At 40.1% G+C, this 20,426-nt stretch overlaps 3 protein-coding genes across 3 annotated transcripts in view; 1 reads left to right on the forward strand and 2 right to left on the reverse strand.

The window, feature by feature from the left end:
* Positions 1–631: 631 nt before the first annotated feature.
* On the reverse strand, positions 632–5,436 carry LOC143209700 (uncharacterized). The gene is made up of 4 exons (XM_076425724.1): positions 5,154–5,436; positions 4,908–5,070; positions 4,629–4,832; positions 632–4,550 (listed from the first exon to the last, which is right to left on the reverse strand). The coding sequence occupies exons 1-4, from the start codon at positions 5,335–5,337 to the stop codon at positions 4,370–4,372; spliced, it is 732 nt and encodes a 243-aa protein (XP_076281839.1). The 5' UTR covers positions 5,338–5,436; the 3' UTR covers positions 632–4,369.
* Positions 5,437–6,183: 747 nt separating this feature from the next.
* On the forward strand, positions 6,184–9,637 carry Non1 (nucleolar GTP-binding protein 1). The gene is made up of 8 exons (XM_076425715.1): positions 6,184–6,422; positions 6,500–6,774; positions 6,840–7,077; positions 7,407–7,649; positions 7,721–7,972; positions 8,062–8,349; positions 8,423–8,701; positions 9,230–9,637. Exons 1-8 carry the CDS (start codon positions 6,375–6,377, stop codon positions 9,527–9,529), a joined length of 1,923 nt encoding a protein of 640 aa, XP_076281830.1. The 5' UTR covers positions 6,184–6,374; the 3' UTR covers positions 9,530–9,637.
* A 729-nt stretch (positions 9,638–10,366) lies between these two features.
* Mav (TGF-beta domain-containing family member maverick) overlaps positions 10,367–20,426 on the reverse strand; it is a 32,662-nt gene continuing 22,602 nt past the window's right edge. The window contains exon 3 of the mRNA XM_076425714.1: positions 10,367–13,298. Coding sequence (XP_076281829.1) covers positions 12,496–13,298 — 803 coding nt within the window. The 3' untranslated portion in view covers positions 10,367–12,495. The remainder of the gene's footprint in view (positions 13,299–20,426) is intronic.

Below are 20,426 nucleotides of genomic sequence, written 5' to 3' on the forward strand. Positions count from 1 at the left end.
AATCAGAGAGCTCTTTGAATGAATACAGGCAAAAATTGTGGTAAATACATTCGCGGAAACGCGTCTGATGATTTTCTTTTAAAAATGTGATTTCGAGGTGAATGCGTTTGAAGTTCGAAAAAATGTTTTATAACTTCCGTCGTTGTGCAGATATTTAAATGAATCTTTCTATAAAATGTTCACAAAGAAATAGGCCTTTTAAAGTTGATTTTTTAAAATTTCAATACTGCTGCACGTTCCACATCTCTTCTCTCTCGCGCGCGCGGCTAGTTGAAATTGGGTGAAATTGATGGACCGTGGATGGAAGGTTTCGAGATAGGGGGAAGGGTTTTTGGCCCCCGTTTGGCACCGCTTGTCCGCATGTGTCCGCGGAGAGAAAGAGAGCGAGTCCTTTTACGTTTACACGGATGCTTTAGCCGACGTCTCTTTAAGTTTTCTTTTATTTTTCGTCGACGGTATCTCGTCTGTAAGCATGATCTCTTGACGGATATACACATACACAGCAACATGCAAACGATCACCCACAAACCATACAAACATGTACACCAAATTCAAGGTAATATCCTTCATGGAGAGTGAAAGGATGAGCGAATGGTTGAACAAATGGGTGAAAACGAGAGCCTCCATATTAATATATATATGACATAAATCGCTACCCTGCCACAGATGATTGGCGCGACTACGCTGCAACTATACGTTGCAATTTAGTTTATAGTTTTTTTAGTCGATTTTTCAAAGCGTCACCGACTTTTTATGATACGAACACGACTGACTGCTGGTTAAGTATGGTTGTGAGCGAAGAAAAACAAAAAGGAAGGAATAGAGAAGAGAGGGGTGACGCGTTACGAACCCCCTGTATCCGATGGTCCGGGAGAATCGTTTTTCCTTTCGGCGATCCTGTGTTTTTCTTTGCTCGACCTTTACGTCGTATATTTTTTCTTGTATGTTTTTTTTTTGTTCTTGTTCACTCTCGTGTGTACTCCGTTAGAAACGAGACATATAGGGAAAGAAAGGCTGTTTGCACGCGTCCCGACGACTGCGATCAACCCTCCTGTCTGTCGATCGGAACGGTGATGTTCTGTTGCGAGCGCGACTTATTTGTATATTTGTAAATTGGTGCGAATAGATCGGACCAAGTTCAACGTACGTCTATATATGTGTGTCTTTCATTTCCTCGCGGTTCTCGACGAGAGCATGATCGTACTACCTTCTGTTAACGCTTTACCTACTTGTGGAGTACATTCGTCTAGACCTTTTAATCATTGTGTTACGTCTGGAGGAATGATTCCCCTATGTTGTTAGACATTGTTGTTAAAAGATAATCCTTGATTTGTATAATCCCTGGTAGGTGAAGCGTTCAGACAAATATGTCTAGACAGCGGATTTTATGCGTTTATGGCAACAGTGAGCCGGTGTAATTTAGAACAGCGAAATCATTAGAACAATTTCAAAATATTGTTATACATATTATTTTCGATCTGTTAAACCTATTAACCCTTTGCACTCGAGTGGTGACTCTGAGACGCCACTAAACATTGCTGTAACATTATTTAAAATATTGTTTGCGTTATTATTTAGATATTGGTATCTAATCAATTACTAAACATTTAAGTATTGTATGAGGTATTATATCAGTTTCGTATCCACCAAATTTAGAAAATCATTGAGAATGGAAATATCCCAGGTCGGAAGAAATGTTTAATTTTCCAGTTGAAATAGCTCAAAGAATGGTGACTATGAAGCACCAGTCAATAATTAAATTAAAAATCCAAATGTCGTGTGGGAATAAACAGGTTTAATTAGTGTGAAAAAGATTACGTAGAATAAAAATCTTGTAGGTTGAAAGATACGTTTTGATTCCGAAATTAAAATTGCCTCAAGTCCAAAGGGTTAAGAAGGAAAATAAATTTTTATGCGACTGCGGTTTGTTGTAATTCAAGTAGAATATTTTTATTCTGCATAAATATCCGCTGTTTATGTCTTTATCTTCAGTGCGCAATCCTGTAGCGACTCCTGCATTCGGTCCCGAAGACTCTAGAAGCATCGATTCATTGTAAAAATTGTTATCGTTGCCTTGTGCTTCTTTCTCAATTTTAGCGGAACTTTCGCGTCTTTCGGAGAACGGAAACGGACGCTTCCCGCGATCGAATATGCGAGTCGCACAAATGAGAATCGAGACGTTTCCTCTATCTGTCCCCGTCGCGGCGCGTTTCAATTGTAAAAAGCAATGGAAGAGGAATCATTGTCATTTGTGCTTTTCTAGCGGAACGTGATTTAGATGATAATGATAATAACGATGCGATCTGTGCAGTGCGTTTCGACGTCGATTATTAATTGCTACTAAGTCGCTACGATTATTTTTTCCCTTTTACTTTCTTTTTTCTTTTTTTAACTAGCATGTATATCTGTCGCCGAGAACGAGTTTACGGTAGCTTGTGTTCGACCGATTGTTCGCCACTTTGTATGGAATTGGCAGCTCACGTGCATTACCGATGAACAATAGCGTGCCCATGTGTAAACAAGAGTGTGTTCCGATGACGGTCCGTTGTTTAACAAAAGGGAGAGACGCGCGAGGGGTAGGGGTGTGAGGAAGAATTTAATTAACTAAATGACGTGCAGCGGAAGAGGTAGAAAAAAGAAAAGAGAAAAGCAAGACTATGAAAAACTTGGACTTGTATCGGTGCACTTTTTGTAAATAGAAAATTATTATTGTGGAGAGAAAGAAGAGTACGCACACGGGATACACGAAGAAAAAGGGAACGAAAAGAGAGAACGAGGGATAATCGAGTGTCGGATAATGTCAGGGAGATTGTATCAGCTTCAAATTATATATACATATACATATATACATAAACTATATCAGTAATGGCGAATTAATAAGCTATATTCTTACCACTGTAGTTTTACCGTCGTCGCGACGCGAAACCCGATGGCGATCGACGAATTTTTCTTACCAACGTGGCCACGACGACGGTGGAAGAAATATAAAAAGCGGATGTGTTCATCACGGCGAGAGAATGAGAGAGAGAGAGAGAGAGAGAGAGAGAGAGAGAAAGAGCGAAATGGATCGTGAGAGATCGTGATTAGTAGTAATTAATTCAACGAGCCGATTTACACGGACGTAAAGAAACAGATACAGACAAAAATTGTCGATTTCGTACGCGTCCATGAACGCTTAATGAACGGACAGTGAAAAAGAGAGATGTCCGACGAATTTTTCTTTTTTGCGAGAGAAACATACACGCTACACACACATCCCCCCTTCCCCCGGGGATGAACATGATCATGTTCATCCTTTGACCGTACTTTTTCCTCTTTTCTGTTAATCCGTTTGTAGCGAGTTCGTTTTCTCATTTCCATCCCCCTGTGAACACCCGTAAGCTAATGGACTATTAAAGACGAAGGCAAACAGAACAACAAGAGAAAAAAAGTTTAATGTACATAGAAATTAAATTGTTTGAGTACTACTTCCGGTTGACTCCTATATGTGTTTATATACGCGGGATTCAATGTGTAGATCACGAGGAGAGCGGTTTGCATGTTGATAATGGGGAAAAAGTGGACAGGAATCAAATAGACTGAGAACACACAACAGGACCATAATTGAATAAAAATGAGATTCACGGGACAAAAACAGAAACGATCGTCGAGTTGATTTATCAACAAATGCGCACCCCTCTCCCCTAAGCGGGCGAATACCGCGAGCTGTGATTCGAGTTCTATCTTTCAGCTGACCACTGGCTTGTTAGCTGTTATTCAACGATTAACCCTTTGCAGTCGAAGCTGTTTGAACTGGAAAATTGAACATCTCTTCGGGCCTAGAACTATTTCATTGTATATGATTTTTTCATATTGTGGATATGAAATTGATGTAACGCCTCCTGCAATACTTAAATGTTTAGTAATTGATTAGATACCAACGTGTTTAATAATCTAAACTATATTTTGAGTCACCACTCGAGTGCTAAGGGTTAATACGTATAGGTGTATATGAAAAGGAAATGAAGAGGAGAAGACAGCTGGATATCATTCCCTGTAAATATGCGTGGAGCCCAATTATTCTGCACATTTTCTGTTCGCTATCATCTTTCTCTTTCCTAGAAAATAGACTCATTTCACTTCACACATCCCCAAGAATCAAGATTCAAGAAATGGATCATGCTGCGATGGTCACAATGCGTTTTGAAGGAAGGTATACACCGAAGACAGTTGAGAAATTCCGTTATGTACTTATATTATGATGTACATTATATATTATGTATCATGATATATTATGATATATCATAATATATTAATGATTTAATATAAAATTGTAAAAAATACTGTTACGAGATTACGTCGAAACACGTACAGTGGTGCTTTAATTTTTTCAATTACTTTGGGCCATTTTTAAAATCGTCTCTATACTGATTAGATCTCTATGTTTCTCTAGCATATCTACCAACACTGGTTCTTCCATGAGTAAGAGGTACGAAGCACCGATAAAGTTGACTATAAGTTTCTTCATTACATTGATTTTATCTACTGTTTGGACTAGCTTCTTCTTGTTGCTGAAAAAGAAATTGACCATTGTAAGATCAATTCTATGGTAAGTAATTTGTAACAAGATTTACTAAAAAAGTATGTACTTTGCAGTTTCAGGGTTTTTCTCTTGCAACCTTCTATTTCTTACTTCTTCTTGTTCCTCTAGAAACTTTTTGTGGTCGAATATCATATTCTGACATTCAATCTTTAAGTCCAGCTGCTTCTGCACTGCTTCGTCGATCTCCTTCTGTATCGCCAGTGTCTCGTCGTTGATAATAAATAATTTATCCATACAGGTATTAATTTTCCTGAAGTCAAATGTTCAAGCAGTTCATTACAAACCACTAGTTATGTTTACATTGTCTGAGAATTTGAAGATTTACATTCGCATCTCCTCGTTACCTTCTTCGCCTCTCAGAATACTTTGAATCGTATAAGAATGAAGGCACATCTTAATTGCTTTACTGTTTAAAAGGGAATTCGATGTTGCTTCGTGCAACTTTGTTACAATGTCTTTTATGTTTTCCTCAGGTACTTCTGTATTCTCTAGAACAATCATGTAAAATTATTGAGTACATTGAAAGTAGAAAGAAGAAAGAAATATTTCTTGTAGTAGTTCATACACATACGATAGTTTTTCTGTGCTTTCAGCATTAATAATCTTGAATTTAATTGTGTAAGCGAATCTCGTATATCTTTTATCCTTTCCTCAGTGGGCTTGTAATCGTCCAAGGAAACTGCTCCAACATGAAAATTCGAGACACTTTCGTGTAATTTCTCGACAGCATCTTTTAAACGTTGAAATTCTGTCATTCTGGTTAATCGAATGTCGTAAATGACAGCAAATAGTAAATATGTCTATCTCTGCTATTAGTTTCAGCGTTTTGTCCGCTACGTGTGTTGGCGCTGTTCGGACCCCGAATGAAGCTTCGAAATTTCGACACAGGCGGCGCTGTAGTCGCCAACCTGCGGCGCTCGGTCGGTAACATTTGGCTACTAGTTTGAGCGTTTTGCCGCTACGTGTATTGGCGCTGTTCATTTTTATATACTTTATATGTACTCTTATTTTTTTAAATATGGCTAACTCATTTTGTCAATTATAATTTAGAAAACGTTAAATTTTAATGTAGATGATGATAATATGAAGTATTTATTTCCTCACAACTTACTTTATTTAAAAAAAGAATATATAGTAAGAACAATATGTATGTGTGATACTATATAAGTATAAAATACTTACTTGTGAAAACATAATATATTTGTATCGCACGGTTTTGTCGTTCCTTACAATTCTTTATGCAACAAGTTTGCACCATTTTTCCAAATGTTTATGACGTAACTTGTGGGCACCAGATACTTCGTTATCTTGAAACACTGCGTCCTATGCATATCCTATCTGATCCTATGTTCTATATATATTTATGCCGGGTCCGTAAGTATATATGTTCCACCATGCCACGATGTTCTAAGGACCTGTGAATGGAGCTTAAAATTTCTAAAAGTATTTGGTCGGTTCAAATGGAAAGATTTGTGGATTTGAAACAAATGGTTTTTCTACGCTTTCCCATTGGGATGTAACAACTTCTGAATTCCAATCGGCGTAAAGGATAAATAAGTTCCCCTCATTCTCGTTATAGCGTTGTCATCGTTCAAGTTTCACGTGTTCGAATCGAAGTCTTTCTACAATCGCGGTAGCTCGGTAACTGTGCAATGTCGTACACGTGTTTTTGTACTGTACGCGGTTAGGGATCCGCGTTTGTTATTAAAAATCGAGAGCGTATTATTTCGCGCGTCTCGTGAGACTTGACATTTTCGTGAAGTGATAATTGGTGAAAAAAAAGTACGCAACAATGTCTTTGTACAATTTCAAGAAAATAGCGGTGGTCCCCACCTCAAAGGTTAGTTGATTAAAACCATCGGTTCTCTATTTACAAGAAATATTCTTTAATATTAACGTTTCATCCCTTTTCGTTAGGACTTCATCGACATAATCTTGTCGAAGACACAACGTAAAACACCCACAGTCGTTCACAAGAATTATAAGATCACCAGGATACGTTCTTTCTATGTACGCAAAGTGAAGTTTACACAGCAGAATTTCCACGACAGATTATCGCAGATCATTCAAGAATTTCCGAAGCTCGACGATGTTCATCCGTTCTACGCCGATTTAATGAATGTTTTATATGATAAAGATCATTACAAGCTAGCCCTTGGTCAGATAAATATGGCCAGACATTTAATAGACAAGTGAGTATACATGAGCATAAGTAAGTGTATGTTACCTGAAATATTAACATACTTTATTCTAACAGTGTGGCAAAGGATTACGTGCGTTTAATGAAGTTCGGAGATTCTCTATATCGATGTAAACAACTGAAGAAGGCTGCCTTGGGTCGTATGGCTACGATAATGAAAAGGCAGGCAGCTAATTTAGCATATTTGGAACAAGTTCGTCAGCATTTAGCCAGATTACCCAGTATAGATCCCTATACACGCACCATTATAATATGTGGCTTTCCAAATGTTGGGAAAAGTAGTTTTATAAACAAGGTGATTTCATTTTTTATTCATTAATACATTCCAAGCTATGTTTACCACCGATGGTACATGTTAAATTATCCACTGGTGGTACACGCTGACATATTTAGTTCCCATGAAAACCACGCAGCATATGTTTCAAAAATTTCTTTGTACAACAAATAGCTTGAGGATTATTTAAAGTCACCCTTTAAAACAAAGCATTTAATAAGGATTTACTGTTGAAGGTAAACAACTGCAGTAATGTCTCTGTCTCCATTATTATTGCCAGTGCAAAAGATAGTTTCAGGACAAAATTGTTTATATTCAATATCGTAATGCATGAACTTTCCTTTCTACAGATCACACGAGCCGACGTTGAAGTTCAGCCATACGCGTTCACAACGAAATCGTTATATGTCGGTCACACGGACTACAAGTACTTGAGATGGCAAGTGATCGACACACCTGGAATCCTGGATCATTCGCTGGAAGAAAGAAACGTCATAGAGATGCAAGCAATAACTGCATTAGCGCATTTGCGATCGGCTGTTCTTTATTTCTGCGACATATCAGAACAATGTGGTCACACGTTAGACGAACAGGTGAGTTTCTCAAGCTGGGTTCATACAACGTCAACGTAAACATTTAAAACAATAATATAAAATTGTTCCAGGTCAAGCTGTTCGAATCTATTAAACCCTTGTTCGCGAACAAACCTTTAACGGTTGTGTTGAACAAAGTGGACGTTTTGCGCTTAGAGGAACTTCCAGAAGAAAAGCAAAAGCTCCTGAAGTCGTTGGAAGAGAAAGAGGTGCCCGTACTAGAGATGAGTACGATGACGGACTTCGGAGTGATGGATGTCAAGATACAGGCTTGCGAACGTTTGTTGGAGTTCCGCGTTGATCAGAAGATACGAACGAAGAAGGTAAATTAATTCTGGAACGATTAAAGGAGGTTCTTGGAACGGATTTAGTCTTGACAAATAAAGCTTTCAACATTTGTTCGTCGTTACAGGTGGAGGGCCTGCTGAATCGTCTGCACGTTGCGCAACCAGTGCCAAGGGACAGCAAAGTCCGTGCACCTTGCATCCCAGATATTGTCCTGCAAAAGAGGCAAGCAGCAGCAGAACAGGCAACGAGAAAACGCAAACTGGAGCGACACATAGAAGAAGAGATGGGTGACGACTACGTTCTGGACTTGAAGAAGAACTACGATATCGAAGGAGACCAGAAATTCGACATTATTCCCGAAATCTGGGAGGGCCACAATGTCGCTGATTACATCGATCCAGATATATACGAGGTTCGTATCCCCTTAAGTCTTAAGTTAGTCTCGTTAAAACTTGATTATTCATCTTCTTCATTTGTCATTGAAGAAATTGAACGAACTGGAGAAAGAGGAACAGCTTCGAGAAGAAGCTGGCATGTACGACTACAAGGTGCCAGAGTTGTCCGAGACGATGAAGGAGATCGTACAGTTGGCTAAGCAGATTCGGGACAAGAAGGCGATCATGAAGGACGAGGCGATGATTCAGAAGGCTTCCACGAAACCTGTGATGCCGCGTACAGCCGCGGCAAGAGGACGAGAGCGGTCGGTGACGAAGCTGAAGGAACAGATGGAGGACCTGGGCATCGATATGGAGGAGACCGAAGGAGTGAGTGGCAAAATTATCCCTTTGCATTGCCAACAGATTTTCTGTCGGGCATCTTACAAAATATTAGGTCGTTCGGAAAGTCATTTCGTTCTCTCAAAGGAAAATGAAAGCCAATTTTTTACCATTCAGAATAAGTTTTGTGACATTTTGTTCTGGTAAATTTTAAGTTTAAAGATTCCATGCTCGTAGAATTTCTGTTTTCTATTAGCAAAGACTTGAGTTATATGACCCCTTACTCTTTAACTCTCCTGAAACAGCACACAATTTTTTCTTTCGTGCACTGCATATTTACCCTCGCGGTAATAAAAAAGCAGAAGGTGATGGAAATCTTGCAAAATCTTGCAAAAAAATGCTTGAAAGGGTAGAAAGCACTACAAGGTAGTAATTAAGTAATAACAAATGGAAACATTGCTATCTGTACACGAAAAACGAAATTACTTTCCGAACGACCTAATAAAGATTGAAATTTGTTGAACGGTGTATTGAATATCTGGAAATTGCATTGACTAAATCTGTTACTCTCAACAGGCGCATTTCACGAAAACAAGAGGTCGATCGAGGTCGCTGTCACAACCGGCCAAGAAACGTATGCGAATGGATTCCGCCTCGCAATCTCGAGCTCGAAGCAGCTCGAGACCAGCTCGCGACGAGATGGGCGTGAAGAACGTAGCCATGAGGACGAAGCTGAAGAACATCGCGCACAAGGCACTCAAGAAGAAGATCGCGAAGAAGGGTCTGAAGGGTGAAGCCGATCGGTTCATCGGCACGAAGATGCCGAGACACTTGTTCAGCGGGAAGAGAGGTGTCGGCAAGACGGACAGAAGATAATCTTATTTATATTTGAAATCGAATGAATTAAACCGTTGCTACAAATGTTTGTCAACTCGCAGAACGCGATTAGAATTAAAAGGGCGGTAGATACCGCAACAATATGAATGAATTGTCTACGATTGCATAACTTCGGGTCACCAGTGACCTTCGGCCTCGTTCGGGGTGAGCAACATTGTGCGCACAGCGAAACTTTATTGCTGTCGCGCGACGATAACCCCTCGACTATAGTCTACAAGACTCGTTGTTCGTGGACTTCTTTTCCTGACCAGTAGAGATGGCGTGAACAACTTTTGGATCGCTCGTGATTCGATCACGTTCGTTGCCAATCAATTTTTCACAGTGATTCGTGATTTTCGCGATCATGTATGTTTTCTATTAACGATATCAAAACAAAATTGCGAGTTACATCACATAAAGTAAAGGAATAATGAGGAACAATGGATAAAGTCATTGAGAATTAGGATGTCAGTGAGCAAATTCACCTGCTCTGAGAGTGGACAAATTCTGTTTCCCTTGGATGTGCAACAATTCGGCCGCAACTCAATGTTTCTTTCTCACTTGCTACGTTTGTCAGTACGTTCAACAGATTACGTAAAATCCCTACACGATAAATAATCATCTTCAGCCGCTCGCTTTTGATTACTCTCGGAGTAAATATTGTAACATCGCCGATACCGACGATTATTGCGTGGCGTTGCGTTGAGTAACGTTTCGTTGCCTCATAAAAATGAAAAACACTGGTGGATCGGGTTCAGATGTGGAAGCTGCATCAGAGGGAGAGCTGTTTTCGCTGTCTGCGAAAAGTGTTGCGGTCGAGATACAGTTACTGCGCTGTTATATAAATAACGAATAAATTTTTATTTTGTCGTTACATCATCGATGGTTGATTAGAAAATATAAGTAACGCGAGTATAACCAGAAGTCGCGAACGATGGTTCGGCGCCGGAAGTAGCCGTAACGAAATTTCGAAGACGCATTTGTGACGTATGCCTCGCGAGGTGTGGGAGGAAATATACTATAGACGTTCTTTATTTGATTGAAAAATATACAATAGATGCGCATGATTATGATTACAACTTCAACGTTGAACCTACTGAACACTATCCCCTTGTAAATATGATAAGACTGAATTTATTTAGATTTTTCTAATTATTCTCCATGGAAAGAGGTCTATTTCTTTATTTTCATAATTTTAAAAAATAAAATATATGAGAACGATTTGTTGATTGATTTGATCCTTTGCGGTAGGTTCAACGTTAAGGATGAAAACTGTTTCACATCGACGTCCCGGAGATGATAAAACGGAAGAGAGAAGGGGAGCACGGTGTCAGAGATACGCTCTGTAACTCTATTAGGAACTAACGAAACCTCGAGCAGAAGGAAACTCTACGAAGCAGCGATTTCGCGTATAAATAGATCGAATCTGTCTTCTGCATTTAATACTCGGCTCGCAATACGCGCGGAGAACCCACATACATCTACAATAGATCCTAACCCCAGAATGATCGAAATAAATTAAATGAATGCGTGCGGCGCGATGAGATAACGTGGTGTCTTATCGACTTTTTTTCTTCTTCTTTCTTTTTTCTTTTCGTAACAAGGATCTCGCCGCGTTTGTCGGTAGATCCGCAAGTTCTTTCTCGGGGAACGACGATTAATTAACAACTAAGTCGCGTATGTACAAGGACTAATTTAAAAAAGAGACCATTTAACGATACGAAATACGATTATTTATGAGTAATAATGTCAAGCAGATATCTTAGTATCACAGTCAATGGAAGACCCGCGATTATGGGGTCTGGGCATTTGGTGATGTCTCGGATCGTGTTCGCAGCTGTTCGTTCGTGCAGAAGTTCTTCCCTTCGAAAACTGTAGTTGTTTCTTTTCGATTAAAAAAGGTTCTAATGAAATGTTGCTACTCTAAAAATATGATCGATGCTCTTTATACGTGTCCTTCATTTTTTGTAAATAAGATTTTGATCCGAAAAAATAGGGAAAAAATCTCAAACATCAAAATCGATAACCGCAACGCGTCAGATTTTTCCAATAATTTTGCATGCAATTAAATGGGGAAAATTGAAAACTGTCGTTTACGCGCTGTCCTCTATGTTCGGCGAACTTCAAATAACGTAGTTCCTCTACACTTTCTGAACCTTCATACGGGTAGTAACACTATGCGAGGGAAGACTGTACATCGAACAACTGCGAAACGCCACCACCCAATGCCATTCGGACGATTCTTTGGTGAGTCCTCGTAAACTGTTCAGTTCTCGTTCCTCCGGAAGATTTTTCTGTAACTTCCATCTCGTGGATTATACTAAATAGTTGCGGTATTGCCTTGATAACTGTCGCGGCTTATCTGAAATATTAGGACCGGCTGCGGACTCTGAAGAAAGAGCAATTTTTTTATTCATAATCTGTTCGGGGAGTTGAGGACAACATTTTACTCTGTTGCTTAAGGTAAGTTAAAAAATGTGGTGAAACTTTAAAGTTATCGATAGCTCTTTCAAAAAATTACCTGATGATTAAACAGCGGATCTTTATGCAAAATAAAAATTTTCGACCTGAATTGCAACAAACTGCGAGTGAAATAGAAATGTAACTCTTAGCACTCGAATCAATCTAATCTCAAATATCTAACCAATTACTAAACTGAAATTTAGGTATAGTATGATATAAAATTTGAAAAATCGGAAATGAAAATGTTCTAGGTCGAGAGAAATGCTTAATTTTCCAGTCAAAATAGCTCCGAGTGCAAAGGGTTGATAGGTTGAAAATGATATACATGTATTTTGAAATTCTTCGACCGTTTTTACCATCTCAAATTACACCTACTAATGTTTGTCATAAATGCACAAAATCCGCTGTCTACTAATGATCTACATGGAACAGTCTTTGATCCTAGAAGTCCGCTTATCGAGGCATTACCACAGCTTCTGAATCTCCAAAAGAGGATCGGTGGTTTAAGAGCAGGCGCATTCGAGCACCTTGATGTTCTTCCAGTAGGAGACCTTGAGCTGTGTGGAGTCGTTCTCATCGAAGTAGACGATCATCAGCTGGTCAAGCTTGCTGGGCGCGCAGCAGGGTTTCGGCACCTTCTTCCTGTCCTCCTTCCACAGTAAACTCTGCAGGAGGGCGTGATGATGAGCAGGATTATACCTTGGCGGACACCGTCCCTTGCAGTACCCAGCGTCGAAGGTTTTCGGGTAGACTATAAACTCGAATCCCTTCAAATCTTTGAACATCACCGTCAGCTCGTGTCTACAGCATTTCTTGCTCTCCCCTTTGCACTTGGTCCTGCGTCCTCTATGCAAAGACATCAAATCCTCTGGCGTCGATCTCTTCGACCTTGAAGATCCATCTTTGAGAACGTTCAACTCCGAAGATTCCGTGAACACGTTCAAAACTGGTGAGGAAAAGCTTCGTCCAACAGGTTCGTCATCCTGAAGGAATTCTAATTCGAGTCCTAAATTCTCCAGACCAGTATCCAGCCAGGAGGACACAGCTACTGTTGAGTCTAACTCCAACCATCTTGAATCACTTCCGGAAACCCTCTTCCGCAAGATCAACCGTCTAGATCCGAATGTGTTCAAGTACAACTGTACATCCAACTCGGATCGCTCGCTGTAGTCCCCGTGTAATAATAATCGCAACGTCGCGTGATCAATGGACCCGTTCCTATCTGCTTCAGGAATTTCCACGGGAAAGAACAATCGGTGACGACGCTGTCCTCTGTCGATCCAACTCGATCCATTTCCAGGATGCGCTGTAACAGACACGACTCACTGAGCATATTATATAAACGGGGACCTTGAATCCTGCGCGCCTCTCTCTTCCTCTGACTTTCGAGTAGGAACTGTGGGGTTTGCACTCCAAATTCACCCTTTCGCACATCAATTTCAACTATTAGGGACACTTCAAATTAATTACTTATTTATTTAGATTACATTCTATACATTTAGACAGCATTTAGATACTACTTTCATTTTTACAATTTATTAATTAGAAAATGGCTACAATGAATATACATATCTACACACAGTTTCCATATATTACAAAGTTAATGAATCGGTAATTACTTTTAAATAAGTATTTGATGTACACAAATATTTTATTTGCAGAAGGGTGAAATTGATTTGCATAAGGGTGTATTTGATTTGCAAAAGGGTGAATTTGGAGTGTAAAATCTGTACTGTGTGCGGTGGATCGGAATTCATTGACTGAATCTTTCGAATTGAGTCGAACATTGAAAAATTAATTGTTATTCGGAGAAAGATGGATCTCAATCTCTAAAAGATACAGGGTGTCCCAAACATATTGTACTTCCTTGAATAGGGTGACTCCTGAGGTAATTTCAAGTAGCAATCTGCGGTTTTTCGTTAATAACTCCTTAATAAACCTACGGAGAGCATTTTCGCAAAGGGAAAAGTTACTTCAAATGACCTCAGGAGTCATCCTACTCAAGGAAGTACAACATTTTTGGGACAACCTGTATAGTGAAATAAAAAGTAGGTTGTTTTGCTCTTGTAAGTCCAGTCAACGAAAGTTGCAGAGGGAAATGGAAGAAACACAATTTTTAACTTTGGGACTTTATTTGGAGGTAAACATACTAAAAGTCCCTACTCCTAGGAGGTGAGCGGGAAGGTCCCCTTTTCCGGTTTTCCTCTTATATCTCGAAAACTATGCGTCCTAGCGATAAGATCATTCTATACAAAATTAAAGCTGACAAAATGTGCCACAAGATTGATTCAATTCAGTTTTCCGCTATCTCGCATAGTTTCCGAGATATCCGCGCTCAAAGTTCACTAATTGTGCTGAAGAGTTAGCTAGTCAAATAAGGCAAAAGACGTGAGGCAAAAATTTCTTTTTCACAATTCGTGAACTTTGAGCGCGGATATCTCGGAAACTATGCGAGATAGCGCAAAACTGAATGCAATCAATCTTATGGCACATTTTATCAGCTTTAATTTTGTATAGGATGGTCTTATCGCTAGGACTCATAGTTTCCGAGATATAAGCCGAAAACCGAAAAAGGGGACCTTCCCGCTCACCTCCTAGGAGTAGGGACTTTTAGTATGTTTACCTCCAAATAAAGTCCCAAAGTTAAAAATTGTGTTCCTTCCATTTCCCTCTACACCCCGCTTATGAGCATTCATTGACTGGACTATATTGTGTGACTTTTATTGGTTCAGTGTGGCGCTCGAGGTCCTAACGAATTTACCTGTACCGATGCAATTAACGATTGAATCAGACAATTACTAAATAAAAACCTTGCCACACTGAATCGCGACTGTTCTTTTTGTATATCGGCTCTCTCGTTTGGGAGGATCGTCGGGTTTCCGAAAGGCAGAAAATGCAGGGGCGTGCTATCATTAGAAGTCAGCAAGCGGTGGGGCTATTGACCCGGGCGAATGACTGTATCGATCAGGATTTTTGCAGCCGTAGATCGGCGTCGTGGTGTCGCCAGAGGCCGGCGTTGCTGTTTTTCAGCGCGTTTTTCATCGCGCGCCGGTTCCGTTTCGCGAGACCGTGTGTACGAGAGAGGAGGCCAGTCGAAGCAGGAGCGGACACAACACGTATCCGGTAGAGGCTGACGACAACGACCAGTCCCGTCCGTTCCATTTACATCGGCCAATTAGAGGAATTATCAAACTCCGGGGTAATTCGTTAATAGACGTACTCGCGCGTCACCGCGAGCTTCTCGTTACCCATCGCTATCGCGTATTTGTGGGAGTATGTGTACGTTCGCATTCGCCAAGCGGTTTTACCATCGCCGTGAGCAGATATCGGGGATTTTCGCACGCAATTGTCTCCGGTTTACGTCAGGACCATGGACAGGTAGTTTCCGACGCATTCCAGGACCGTTCCGGGAACTTGATGCGCGAGCCGCGCGTAAGCGGCTATTTACGACCGCGATACACCTTGTCAATGTTGTTCGCATTCTTTTTTACTGGTGAGTTGTCTCTCGTCGGCTACGAAACACTCGTATGGAAATTATTTACGGAAATAAATGGAAAAACTATGATTTTTATGGTTTTTTAATAGTTCTCGCCATTACAATAAAATTTGTGCCAAAAAAAAATCGGAGGGTTGCCGGATTCGGAAGTTTATCCGATCGCAGATATTCATATTTGTCATAAATCCATAAAATCTGCAGTCTGCTTACGAGATCCGATTTTTCCATGCAGGGTGAACCAGGAATCGTGATCGGCAGAGATTACTCTGTTATTAGCAGTCCGAGGTGCAAATACACCTGTAATTAAACTGTGGTCCGAGTACAATTTTGACATTAACTTTACACCCCCCCCCCCCAACTTTTCGCTTTTATTCAAATACAGTAGCGGACAAGAGTTTAAGACGCTCTAAAAAAAACCGATAACTATTTTAATATTGTACTATACGATTTGAACTTTTTTTGGGAAGCTAGACCAATTAGTTTACTACAGGATGTGATCGTTTTTTTTAGAGCGTCTTAAACTCTTGTCCGCTAGTGTAACTCATTTAATAAAAATCCTACATGGTCAAGACTTTTTGTATTTGTTGTTACTTAACGAGTTATTCAACTGCAAATACATTTTTACCAATATTTATTATAACGTAGTGCAGAAATTAAGTCTCAAGAACGACGTAGAATGCCTAGGGTTGGGATGGGGTCCGCAAGAAAGATGTTGTTCAAGAGGAGGGCCTCGGACTACATATAAGTTTAAGAACCCCTGTGTTAGACGATTTCAAAACGAATTCGGTGAGTATCATAAGTTAAGATGAAGCCATGATTCATGACATAAAAGATTTTTTTAAACAGCTTTCTTTATTTTTCTTTACAAAATAACAATAACTAATAACTTATTTTTTAATAATATTTCTATATATAGTTTATTTTAATAATAAACTAATAACAATCTCTACCGATCACGATTCGTGGTTCAACCTGTGTATTTTTCTATCGGTATGTTGTCTACTGGCATGTTCCGTTTCTGAGCAAACGCGTCGTCGTCTACGCAGTCAAAGGGTTAAACAAATTCCGAGAAAGGCGTCGCGTGTGAAATAAGACGCTAATAAGACGACTTACAAGCACACACATGACACGAGCGGTTACACGGTGATTCTGCAAGCGAAAACAAGTAGTTGTTTTCAAGAAAAATCAGATTGAATATGCGCTGGGTGAGCGAGCCTAGTACATATTTGCTGTCAGTAGAATCGGTACGTCACGAACAGACGCGTCAGACGATACGCGGGCGTATTCAACTCGATTTTATCGAGAACGGAGCGTCGAATCAGAAAACGCCATTCTTGCCTTCCGACGTAATGTTCGAAGATATTCGATTGTTTCAAGTCATAACTCTGTTACCAGTATCATAATCTCATTTATGCTTGAAAAACGACGGCCCTTGAAGGTTCTCTTTATTTTGGGGAGGAAACCAACGTTACACGGGGCCATATCTGGTGAATATGGAGGCTATCAGTGTTGGTTTTGGCGAGAAAATCACGAATAAGCAATGAAGTGATAGCGGGTGCATTATCGTGGCGCAACAGCCATGAAATGTTTCGCCAGAATGCAACCTTTTCCAAAGCTGACAATAGACTAAACATCGAATACGACCAACCAATGTACAGACACTTTTCAGACGTGTCTACCAACACAACAAGAAAGGAATGCCGTGAATCTAATAGAACCCGCAAAATTACAGAACTTCCCGTTACATTTCGAACACACCTCGTACTTGCTCAATCGAAAACAATAAGTGCTCGACGACGCTCGGGACGTAAAAGTTTCCAAAAACGTACGGCATAGTTAGATAGTCTGATAGACTATCTCGCTTAGTTTCTCGGCGTGGGAGCATATGGCGTAACGAGGCCATCGGCACGCTTCCTCGCGCCCTTTATTTTCCCTTTCCTCGCTGAACAAGGCGTTCAAGGAAGAAACGCAGCCGAATGTTCGCGTAAGACGACACCGTAGGATTAACGTGGCCCGTTGTCGGCGGTGTACCAATCGTAAAACAGAGAGCCGTGTAACAGAACGCTGTAACGTTACAGGTTTGGTCGTGGCGGGATAAATCGCTGTGTCGGAAATGTAAAAATACGACGCGAGCCTCGGACGAGAAAGTTTATCTCGATCCCCGTGGCGTCGCCGATATCCTAACGGTCCTCCTCCCGGAACGTTATCTTCACCGGGGCCGTAAACCACGGGTAGAAAATAGTTTTCCAAATCCTCCGGTGAAAACGCCTAGGCAAATCGTCGTTTCTTTTTCTCTGGTCGATAAGAAACGATCCAGCCGTCGCGACGGGAAGAGAGAGAGGGAGAGATCGACGGATCTTTTGGTTTTATCGGTCACCGGGTTTCTTAAACGACGTGGATCTTACTCGATCGGACGGACGGTGCTTCACTGGCATTCTTCGGCATACTTGCTCCGTAATTGCGATGATTGGATAAACCGGAGTTACGATAATTGAAGGGCTCGCCAGCCGATCGCTGGAAGTCCAATTTTCTTGTTTCAATTTGGCTGAACCGTCGCGGTTTTGCTTGTGTTTCTGGCGGAGTTTATTTCTATGTTAATTCTTCGGGAATATAGTGTGTGAAAGCTTGCTAGCTAAGGTAAAAGCACCAATGTGTATGTTCGTTGTAGCCATTTTTTGATTACTCAATTTTAAAAATGAAAGTACACATGTATTTATCGAAGCGTATTTAGTATTGAATTCGCGTATGTCTAAATAAATGTATAACTTCATCTAAATAAATAAATGATTAATCTTAAGTAAGGTGGAGTGGGGTAAGTCCGTCCCCTAGGTTTTGCAAAGTTGGACTTTAAACTGATGTATTTTCAGTCTGGTATGTAAAAACTGAACGTTCTTGGTATCAAACTCTCGCCACAGTTATTACTGATGAATTAGTATTACGTAGGATTCTAATTCTGCTTGAAAAATTATCATTTTGATAGGATATTGTACAAAGTGTCAACTAGGACGCACTCGCCTCGAAAATGGGGCATGTCCGTCTCTGAAAGTTAAAAATGCTTTCGAATCTTGTTTCAAGTGCTACAGGGCAAGAAAAGAATGATTAACAAGCCGGCTATAAAATGCTTCTTATTGCATTAAATTATATTGTTTAATTTTATAGTTATCCATTTTTAAACAAACATGTACTTTTATGCTGAAATATGAAAAGGGATACAGTGATATTAAAACAAGGTCTAAAAATGCTTTCGAACTTATTTCAAGTGCTACGGGACAAGAAAAGAATGATTAACAAGCCTGCTCTAAAATGCTTTTTATTGCATTAAATATACTGTTTAGTTTTATAGTTACCCATACAGTACGCACTTACCCCACCGTGATAGTACGCACCTGCCCCGTGTAGTAATATTTACGGGGCAAGTGCATCTGAGTGTTTTCCTCAATAAATTAAAAAAAATACAATAAAAACGGTTTGTTTCTCCATCAATGTTTGTTGTACTTACCTAAAATAACAACACAGAATATATTAATAACTTGTAAACTATTCCACGTTAATTTAAGCGAGGAAAACACCTTTATTCTTGGGCGACATCTATGTCGAATAGTTCATATTAATACTACATTAATAAATACAAGCTAGAGAAATTTTGTTCATATTATAATAAAAATAACCAATTGACGGACTTGCCCCTAATTGTCGATGAGTGGGAAATACGAAATTCACAAGTTGCGATGACAGTGAACTAATGGAGAGAATGTTCACTCAGCTTCCGGCTGAGGAGAACATGTCTGTGTTCAAATTCTGATAAAACAACCCTTTTGGATTTACACGAATGAAGACTCGAATGGAAATTTTGAACGGAACGAGGAGAATACGTCTCGAATGAAAATGTCGAACAGAACTTGTATGGTTACCACATTCTTGTTCGTGATGCTTAGCTGCCAGAGTAAATACGGGCACGCAATAACGAACGAAAAGTGAAGGAAATTATAGAGCACCGGGTCGCCACAGAGCATTCTCCGTTTTCTTCGTAATTCATGACAATTGAAAGAAATCATAGAGCAAGGGGTTAGTATACATAGAATGCCCCCTCTTCTTTCTGTAATGAATGAAAATTGAAAGGAATCATAGAGCGAAGGGTTAGTGCAAACTGTTCCGCCTTTTTCTTGTAATGAATGAAAAGAGAAGGAAATTATAGAGCAAGGAAATAACACAGAACATCGTTCCCTTTTCCTTGCAATGAATGAATACTGGATGAAATCATACAGCAAGAGTTAAACAAAGAACGTTCCCTCTTTCCCTTGCGATAAATAAAGAATACAAGAGATCACAATGAATTAATATCTCCTTGTGTTTGACACTTTTGCTCCAGCCATAAATCCTGAAAGATCCACAATCAAGGAATGAAATAATTTATACGATTTCAGAAAACGACGAGACGCGAACGCTGTTTGTACTACCGATCGAAACCGGGAGCCCAGTCTAGACAAAAATCGACAGCGTTATAAATCAGCGAGTTCTGGTTTGTACAGGAGCTCGGAATGCACGGCAACATTCGTGCAATAAAACGCGAGCATGCGATTCAATCTGCATTCCATTCTCTTAAAGATCCGTTTGTTACTCCCAAATTGATGATCGCGGGGGTGACCTCAGAATAGGATCTCCCGATCACATTGTTGGATCTCTGGTTCAACGACGCGCGTGCAGATTAATCGGAAAGGAAAAGAAAAGCGTTTTGGCGATCGACCAATGATCGCAACAGAATAACTTGCAAAATAACTCGCCGTGAAATCGGCCGGGAATCCCTGGCATTCCGATCGTTCGGCGTAAAAGTTGGAGAAATTCGTCACTGTGCCGGAATTCACGATGTCCGAGGTTTATTCATGGCACCGGCACCAATTATAGATTACCTTGCACATCATCGCCGCCAGAAATAGCATA

This window comes from Lasioglossum baleicum, chromosome 6, assembly GCF_051020765.1.
Source record: "Lasioglossum baleicum chromosome 6, iyLasBale1, whole genome shotgun sequence".
NCBI classification, from domain to species: domain Eukaryota; kingdom Metazoa; phylum Arthropoda; class Insecta; order Hymenoptera; family Halictidae; genus Lasioglossum; species Lasioglossum baleicum.